General features: G+C 35.9%; 1 protein-coding gene across 1 annotated transcript; it reads right to left on the minus strand.

Annotated features, from left to right (window-relative positions):
• Positions 1 to 1592: 1592 nt before the first annotated feature.
• Positions 1593 to 9758, minus strand: LOC139133135 (protein lin-7 homolog C). The gene is made up of 6 exons (XM_070699560.1): positions 9645 to 9758; positions 7945 to 7986; positions 7264 to 7412; positions 5651 to 5860; positions 4916 to 5088; positions 1593 to 4186 (listed from the first exon to the last, which is right to left on the minus strand). Exons 1-5 carry the CDS (start codon positions 9679 to 9681, stop codon positions 4930 to 4932), a joined length of 597 nt encoding a protein of 198 aa, XP_070555661.1. The 5' UTR covers positions 9682 to 9758; the 3' UTR covers positions 1593 to 4186; positions 4916 to 4929.

Consider the following 9758-nt stretch of genomic DNA (forward strand, 5'->3'; position numbering starts at 1 on the left):
ATAGCCCTTCAATGGCTGGATGCAAGGCTTTTATTGCATCCCTGAACAATAGGGTTTAGAGAAACAACACGGCAAGTTCATGCAGCATGTCTTGTTTACTGCATGCTGCTTTGCTCAGCATTATCATGTAGTGTACTGCGGCATTTGGAAAGACTCATGCAAGTGGTTTTATTTACTATCAGTGGTGCAGATTTGTAGATGTATGACATATCAAGTGATTTCGTTCCAGCCTGCAACAAGTAGCAACAGAAGGTTCAAGTGCCTGAAATTAAAGGCGCAATTATTGTTAGCGTTCAGAATTTTTGACCTCTGACCTACCAACTTTGACATTAGACATTGCCATAGCAACATGGCAGTATGACACAATGACATTCATGATTTTTTAAAAAATATATCTAGCCAAGGGTAACTAAATTTTCAAATTGCTGCTTTCTGTATTTTGACGTGGTATGTACCGGTACTTTTATGTAAATACTAGCAACGTGAATGCTTGTTGTTTGTTATATGATATAAAGTGCAATAAAATAAATGATTCCAAGAATGTAAATTTTTTCTGTGTTTTTGTAACAAAAACAGTATCTTCAGCAGACTGGAAACTTCTACAGTACTGACTTGTTCAACTTTCACCCGATATCCTTATACACAGGTACACTGAACAAGGGGAGTTGGCTAGAACTATGTATGTACGGGTAAATTGTTCTTACAATGGCTATATTTTTCCTAGTCAGTTGTGATACATGTTCCATCTCCATGTGTATGCACCATGTTTTATGAGAGAGACAATCAGTCACGCAGAACACAGCATAGTATCACATCTACACACTCATATACAGACACCAGTCAAGACAGAATGATGGACGACACCCCTTGATCCGAGTCTTTAGAACACAGTGACCTGACAACTGTGTGTCACCAATAATAGTTCACATTGTCTGACACTTGATGACCCCCAGCTTTCAGTTCTTGAGGCAATTGTAAGGTTTTCAGGATTTGACAGAACTTTCCCATGACTGCACAGCTTTCTTTGTAGATCATGCATGCCAGTGACAGGAACTGTTTCTCTACAATTATTGTCTACTTCCGTTTACACGGGTCCACAACCCTGGAATGTGAAAAACAAGAGTTTGTACACTAGAAGACGTCCCATATTAAACTGTCAATCACTACTTCTCAGGAGAGCTGGATAGAACAACGGCAGGAATATTCATAAGATTACAAATACTGATAGACATGACCGGTAACTTCCATTTAATTTTCATTTTTGTTCTGAAAACAAAATTATTTCTAAGACTTATTCTTGTTTCCGAATTCTATTGAAACAAAGATGCATTACCCTTGTCAACACAATGTGTGATGTAATTGTCGACAAATGAATTCTAGTCCGATTTAAAATTCAGTTGTCAACAAAATAGTTGAACATTTCATGCATACAAGCTGTGCTGACAAGTTGAACTTTGAGCATTTCAACTTGATTTTGAGAGTGGAACACGAAACTTTGTTTTACAAACAAACTATTGGTACTGGAAAATATATCAAAAGTTAAAATTTACGGAACTTTAAATACATTACTATTCATAGTACACAGACATTACTTGAATTAGTGGTTAAAATATTTTATTCAATACCTTATAAGATTCAGAGATACAGGGAATATCATATACATTAATAGCAAGTATACTAAGAGCTATTATTATAATAACTTTTTAGATGTGTTTATTTTCCACTGTTCCAATGTACACAGTTGTTCATCTATAACATACCTATGATGTGCGTCTGGAGACGATTCATAAACTTTGTTACCTTTGGGGAGGATAAGTCGAATGCTGGTGTAAAGTTCAAGTTCATCATACGGGAAGAGACAAATTTATGTGCAGCATAGAATTGTTCATGCTCTGTTGAAGGATGCAGATATAGCAGTACAATACAATCTGCTCTTATGGCAAGATAGAAGTCAAAACCATTTTGGTTTGAGTACTTGTGAGTCATTCAGGTCTTTTGAAACACTGTCAAGTTATGCAGAGGGATATACAGCCACTGTCTAGGATTATGGAAAACTCTGATACGTAACTGGTCTGAAATGCATTCATTTCATGACCTGACAAAATGACTGATTTTAATATTCTAATACTCAACATGTACTTAGCTGTTAACAGCTTCTTAGAATAGCATACAATTTAAGAAGTACAGCTGTTACTCAAGCCTGATAATTTTATGGATGGACAACCCAATCACGATCTTAATCCTGATTTAGTTGACTTTTCAGGTTTTTCGTAGCTAAAATGTCAGCAATCATGATTTCATGACAGGCAAGTTAAAGGTATTATTTCATAAATACATAATGGTAATAATGAGAATACATACTTCTAAATTTCAAAGTTTTGTCATGGCAAATGTCAACTGCAGTCAATTTGCTGAAGAATAAGTGAAGAACTACATGTCTGAAAAGAACTTATCAGACCTGCACGACTTGTAGAAATTGATGTTCATATTTCTTGTGCAAATGACAACAGCTGTCGGTGATGTGGAATAACAGCTGAACACAACAACAAAGACTGGCATGGATACAGAAACACTGTGATGTCTAGAGTCCTGGAGTCCTGGATTTTCAGAGACATCGTTCAGGTTTGCTGTACATTGATAGTGTACCAGATATTATTTTATAGCTTTGTTAATACCAGTGAATTTTGTGGTGTCATTCTGACAGATTATTACCGATAATGCGTCCGATTATACAGTATTGTAGCTCTAGATGTTTTCTACATCTACAAATTCACTGGCATTGCCAAAACTATAAAATAATAGCAATCATGTACACCCTGTCCGCCCATTATGGACTTAAGTATACTTTGCACTCCATAATGTTCAAGGCTTCACCCATACATTATGTCTTACAAAGTTTGCTTTCGCCCCTTATAGGCCCAAGAGGGGATAAGGGTACATCATTGCTACAGTATAACAACATAGATAAGTGTAACAAGGCACAGTCCAGAGGGACTGCGTTTCTGGTAAGCACCAATATTGAAGGACTCATGCAAATTACAAAGTTTTACATTCCATTCCAATACTTAACCCTTTCACCACCATGGTTTGTCCCAAATCCATTGTTTTCTATGGTAAAGTTGGACCTGTACACAGGGAACTGGGGGTGAAAGGGTTAAGAGTTGAAGCAAGTAACTAAACCCCCGATAGTCTGCCTAACCCGACTTAAAGCCCTTCAACTCAATGATTTTGGAAATTGTCCAAGAATAGCCTGGCCACAAGCTGTGGTTTTTCAGATGTACAACAAAGTGCATGCATGACATTTTATAATGGATGCAATAAAAAAACACTGCCTAATTAAATCTAATCGGCTCAATTATCTAGGATTTTCAGGGGACTGTTATGCAAATGAGTACAATGCATTGGTTGCATGACTGAGGTGTTGACTCAATGATATTTGTATAACTTCAGTACATTTTGCACAAAAAAGAAAAGTGCAATTTATAACTGTCAAATATGTAGTGTTAAAAATAAGATGAAATGCTGTCGTAACGGTGTTTTTTTTTCTGGTCTGGAATTTGTGTCTCTAATACAAATACACAACTCACATGGGCATTGGCAAAATTATTTCTTGAATATCCAAAGTTAGTGTTCATGATGTTTTTAAGGAAAATTCTCTCCTTTTGAATTAAAACAATGTAAAAAGTACAACATAACTTAAGGAAAACATGATTCTTTTTTTCTCCAAATTAATGAAAACTGTAGTGATGAAAGTCTTCAACTATAATTGCTATGTGGGGAAAAATTTGCATACTGTTTTAGAAACACCTGGTATGAATATGGGATTTGAACTTTGGAGGCAGTGGATGGATTCAGGTATGCATATCTCATCTAATGATTCACAATATCAAAAATTTACAAAACATCAGAATTATGCTACTATCATTATAATTATGCTAAGATTTGTTCTAATTTCATCAACAAACCTTTCATGCGTTACTAATTTCTCTATTTTATAAAGTTAAAAGATTTGTAGATTTGTTAATTGGTGAAAACAAGCTACTTGGTCCGGTACTATATTCCATACTGCATATCATGGATTCCAGATGACGTTGTATAATTCAGATCACTGTTCTTTGTCAGAAGTAAAACAAGAACCATACCACATCTATGATTATCTTCAGACTGCTGTGTCATTTAAATAAATCTGAACATAGAAAAAAAGAAAGAATGTATTTATCAGAACACTTAATGATCACTGCAGCTCTGAAAATTCAATGACCTATTGCCCACAGACTGACCTGTGTGGCTTGGATTCTACTGTATCTATATCAGTAATGACCTACAACTTTATTTTTTGAAATGCAGTTTTGTTTATTCACAGTATGCTGATTGAAGTGTATGGCCCTTGTATTACTTCATCTAATGGTGCATTATATCCTGATTTTTATCTCAGTTGGTTTCTTCATGACATCTTTACCATGATAATCATGTTGTATATGCATTTGGAGTTGGCATGGTCCAAACTCCTTCAGGCACATGTACCAGTAGAATGCGCCTGAGAGACAGATATTTGTACGCTCAAAATTTTTACAAGCAGCTAATGGAGCAAGTAAAATTTCAACCATCTCAGTTTTGTGAAAATCAAAACTTTGGTTTTTCCTCATAGAGTGAACACCAGGATAGTCGTAGTTTTGAATTTGAAATGTAGGTGAATATTGGGTAATTTGTTTCTCTCATATATCAAATTTGCACAGTGACCCGATTTTTTAGTCTTGATCTGTCAAGGGAATGGTTGAAAGTTTTAGAGGAAAGTTTCAGCAAAAGTCAAAGTCAAACTGGGGACGTCAACCCACCTGGATGCCTACAAAGAAAGGCAGTCTTTCTGAATGTCATGAAATAAATATGATTTGTATGAGTGAAATTCTTTTATTACCTTTGCTGGTACATTCACGGTTGTTGTAGCCGTCTGCGTGCCATGCGTTGTTTATCAAACCTGGCTTCCATTTCTTCTAAGACTTTTGGTGTGTAGCGGACAACCAACTTGACAGTACCCTGTGCAGCTTTTAATAAATCTACAGCTTTTTCATGGTGTTCTCCTTCAACAGACTGAAAAGACAAACAGATTCATTTTTTTCTATGAAACTGAATTTATTGAATGGTTTTATTTTGCTCATAAAATTGATTAAAATTTGAGAAATTCACAACAAAAGTGAATTATTGATAATATGAGATGCAAGTTTTAAATTTCAAGAATAAACATTAGACGACAACTATTGATTAATGGAAACTGAACAGATAACTAGTGAAATGGAATTTGTGCAAGATACTTTGATCTGAATGTTCATCAAACATTAGACATCTTTTCAAATAAACTGAATCTGTTCATTGTCGTCACTTTAAACTCCTGTAGGGAACTAATTACTCAGGAATGTTATATACGGAGGAGGAGACAATATTTTACATGATATACCAAATTTCCAATACTTCACAGCATGTGCAGCTGTTGTGCATGCAGATTTTGAACAAAATATGATAAATCTCAGGTTCTGTTCTCAATAAACAACATTGTACATGAATATTTTTCGATAAATTCTATAAAGATTTGCAGACAATGGTTACTGAGTGACTGGATGCAATATGGAGTTATTTCAGTTTTTACAATACTCACCACACCATTGACAGAGAGCAACTGATCGCCACGCTTCAGTCCGCCATGTCTGTCTGCCACACCACCCGGTATAATACGTGAGATGTAGATGGGAGAATTCTGCTCTTTGCCACCCATCACATTGAATCCTAAGCCTTCATCTGTCTTGGGCAGTTCAACAACTCGGGGATGTGCATGGCCCTCGCTGGCAGCAAACGCAGCTACGGTGGCCTGTGAATGTTTAGGATCACAGCCAATAGAGTTTAATTGATTGTTTGTGAAGTCCAATATACTAAAAAAATTTTGGATATTGACAATTCTTGCTTTTCGTGAACCATTACATGTATACTACCCTGTCGTATAATAATGTATAATTTGCAGCTGTGCGTGACAACTACTATTAATCCTGGGTATTATCCTGTCAAGTTCACAAATGTAACTCCCCATCAGATCAAGTTGGTTAAACCCAGTGAGGCATTAGGTCCCACATGTTACATTTTAAGAAAATCTTGAATATTTGAAGGCCCTGAATACCTACATACTTTGTACTGCTGATGATTTTAGAGACCAAACCTGCTATAGTATACAATGCCAATACTGGTTACGTGTTTTTTACTTTCTTGGCACATGGAGAAGGCAAAGTGATACTATTTGGCTCAGGTATCTAAACCATACCAGTGTGTGTTGATTCCTGCCTGCCTTCTCAACCTTATTTTGCCACATGCACTGCCAATGATTCAAACTGTGAATCTTTAGTTCAATCATCTCAAGGCTTTTTTACATCCCCGTCTGTTTTTCTACAGGATGGGTTGAACTAAGGGTAGGGGAAGTGGAAATGGGTGGGGCAAGAGAGGCTACTTTGAAAATTATTACAAATTATTGGGGAATTGTAAAGATATGGCACATAGAATGCACCTTCGGGCTCAGATATTCAGACTCTAAAATTTTCACAATATTTTGTTGGTGTGCTGTTTGTATGGACTCATTTTAAAACTTGTGGAGTAATGAAGATATCACTATTTTCTGTTTATGAAAATTAGAATATTAAATTTTAATGTTTCTAAAATTTGTAATTTTGGCTTATTCCTTTGACCAAAATCTGTGCAATGACCCATTTTGTACTCTAGATTATGACAAACAATTGAATTAACGCTTCCTTGAGAAAAGTACAAGACAAAACAAAAATCCTTCAGATTTTAGGGGTGTAATGCAATAAACAGGAAAAATATGACCTTGTTAATAATGTGACCAAGGTTTACACAACATCCCGCATACATGTCTGAGTTATATAAATAAATACGCATATTCAGTATAGTGTTAATTTTTGTTTTCAAAGCCTCACCACATGAGCATTGTAGAATTTGACACGTTTCAGGTATTTTTCATTTGATTTCCTAACAGTAACACCATAGAATAGTCTCATGCTCTATACAGATATTACCTGGGCAATAAATACCTGTGATTGTTTGCTTGAAGACAACACTGATGGATGTTAAACACATAGTCAATATTTCATGTGTTTATCTTGAATGATAATATTTCATTTACAATGTTTGTAATAAAATGCCAGAGCAGCACACACATGAATACAACACCATTGTAATGCAGGGAATGTAGGTGAAAGGTTACCCTACCTTGGCAGTAGCATTGGCTCTGATTTCCGGACTTCCTGAAATGTCTACAGTCTCATGGACGTGCTCGTACACTTCACGGACCGCGGTGAAGAACTCACTTTGTAAGACCTTCTGTAAAGCTGCTAGCTTCTGGTTTGGCACTTGGCCACCTGCAAGATAAAGAAATCATTAGTAGACGTACAGATCGTTTGTCCACTTACATCACATGAAATCTTTGTATTCAGTGTCCTTCATACTATGAGATGCCCAATTTTACTCAATGATGGTACTTAAAATTTGTAATATAATGCAATTCAACTGAGCTAATTAAGCTTGTTGAGTGATGTACATGTTAATTCCCAACTGTCAATGATTATCTGTATACTTTTCAGTTTAGCTTAGTCAGTAAAAAGTGATATTGAGCCAAAATCATATGTATTTTCACCCACTTGGCTCGGCTTAGAATGTTTAATATTTTGGTTAGAATACACCATATGTAGTATTCTCTTTGGAGCCATAAAAACATAGGGAATACAAAATGAACTCGTTAACATAACAATTACTGTTCTTGTTATGAAAATTTCTCAGGAGGACGCTGATATTGGACATGTTGTGCTCCACTAGTTTTAACGAACTTGACCTGATGATGAAATATGAGCTTGGCACAATACACATGAGTACAAACTGTCCTTCATGACTTACTTTTCTGCAGATTCTCAAGCAATTCTACAGCACGTCGCACATCTGTGAAAAATATAGAAATAAGTTGAACATTCCAGTGTTAACCATTGAATGCACAGCCTAAATCCGGTATCTTCTCTGGCATAAAGTCTAGGAGCTTTACTATCCTCCACTAGCCCCTTTTATTATAATCATATTGTTTTTCAAAATCTTTTGGCGAAGTTAAATTTAGGTTGCAATATAACTGTGGGTTGGGGTGTACCCCTCCTGCAGGGCAATAATTTAATAGATAAAAGTAAACTGCACATGGCATAAAGTACTCCGCTTTGCCTTGTATATTATGTCATGTAAAGTTTGCTTGGCTCCATTATGGACCGGGAGGGATATAAATTATTGCTATTATTTTATAGTTTTGGCAATGCCAGTGTATTTGTAAATGTAGAAAACATCTGGGGTCACAACACTGGATAATTGGATACATTATCAGTAATAATCTTGGGGATGACATCACAAAATCCACTGGTTTTGACAAAGCTTTAATATATCAGTAATACATAATCAACTTATAATGTGGATTTTATTCAAATTGCTTATGGTCCACAAAGTTTAAAGGGTAAGAGTCTCAGATACACTATAGGGAAATAATGGGCCAAGACACGCTCAATGGGCTGTGACATGTGGGTAGAGGAAGTAATACACATGTACAGTATAAAATAATTTTCATGATTATGAAGACACTATTTCGATGCTTAGTTTAAATGATGGGTGAGACATTTTCACAGGGTTTCTCATTACTGTAAAATCATTAATTTTCATGGGGATTTAATTTCACTACTTTGATGATTGAGACAATTTTCTGGGATTTAATTTCACTGATTTTGCCTAAAACAATAGATTCTATCGTTATTTAACATTTTCACTGGGGTTTAATTTAGCAGATTTTATGTTTCAGTGAAAATAGCAAAATTAAATCCCGGTGAATAATTAATGCTTTTACAGTACTTTGCAGCAATAGAATCCATTGTTATTTAACATTCATTTATCTGCAAAAAAATAGTGAAATTAAATCAGCGCTTTATAAAATTACTGATATGATAAGAAATACGGGCACCTGCACGGCCACAACTGGTACAACAAGCAAGCTACGTCTATAAATTGACCTGTCCGCGTATTGTGTGAAAATTGCTATTCAGGGTCAATATTCCATATGATATTACTCATAGTCACTTTCTCTTGCACTGACAAGGTAATAACTATGCCGCTGTAATTGTACACCAGTATAAGTATTGTATGTAAATTTAGTCCTCGTACCTCGGTGTACTACCTACGCCTTTTTTGAACTGGGCAGTTCTTTTGTGAAAAATGTAGGGTGCTGAAAGCTAATTTAACAGTCTGTGTGTCTTGGTGACATTTTCACACATAGCGAAAGGATTGACAAATCTATATGAAGTATTCGCTATTAACGCTTCGTGACTCTGAGTTGCTGCTGTGTACAGTAAACGCGACCTAGGAATCGCTGGCACAGTGGCAGTGTCAGTTCGCTAAATGTGAAAACATTGTCAATGCACAGATGTTTACGAGCGTAAAACAGTTGTTAAAATTAACACTAAATAGAAATAACAAGGCAAAATCAAAGCAATATTATGATCAGTGCCACGTCATTAATCTTGAAAAAAGTAATTCAGCCTTACTTTCTGAGGTTTGACGCTGCTTTCACTTACCTTTTTCAAGAGTCAGGGGTTCGCCTGGAGCAGCCATTTTGGGTTGTAAGGGCACGCTTGTGATGTCATTTACGGAAACTCCCGACCATCGTCGGTAATGCTCGGGTAATACTT

The sequence above is a fragment of the Ptychodera flava genome, chromosome 1, assembly GCF_041260155.1.
Source record: "Ptychodera flava strain L36383 chromosome 1, AS_Pfla_20210202, whole genome shotgun sequence".
In the NCBI taxonomy this organism is placed as follows: domain Eukaryota; kingdom Metazoa; phylum Hemichordata; class Enteropneusta; family Ptychoderidae; genus Ptychodera; species Ptychodera flava.

Bases quoted from the DNA above. Each gene is read 5' to 3' on its own strand.
- LOC139133135 (XM_070699560.1), bottom strand. From the start codon at position 9,681: ATGGCTGCTCCAGGCGAACCCCTGACTCTTGAAAAAG. The intron at 5,861-7,263 runs GTAGGGTAACCT...AAACATTCACAG, and splicing joins GAGCCAATGCTACTGCCAAG to GCCACCGTAGCTGCGTTTGC. The intron at 5,089-5,650 runs GTGAGTATTGTA...TTGTCTTTTCAG, and splicing joins TGCTCTCTGTCAATGGTGTG to TCTGTTGAAGGAGAACACCA.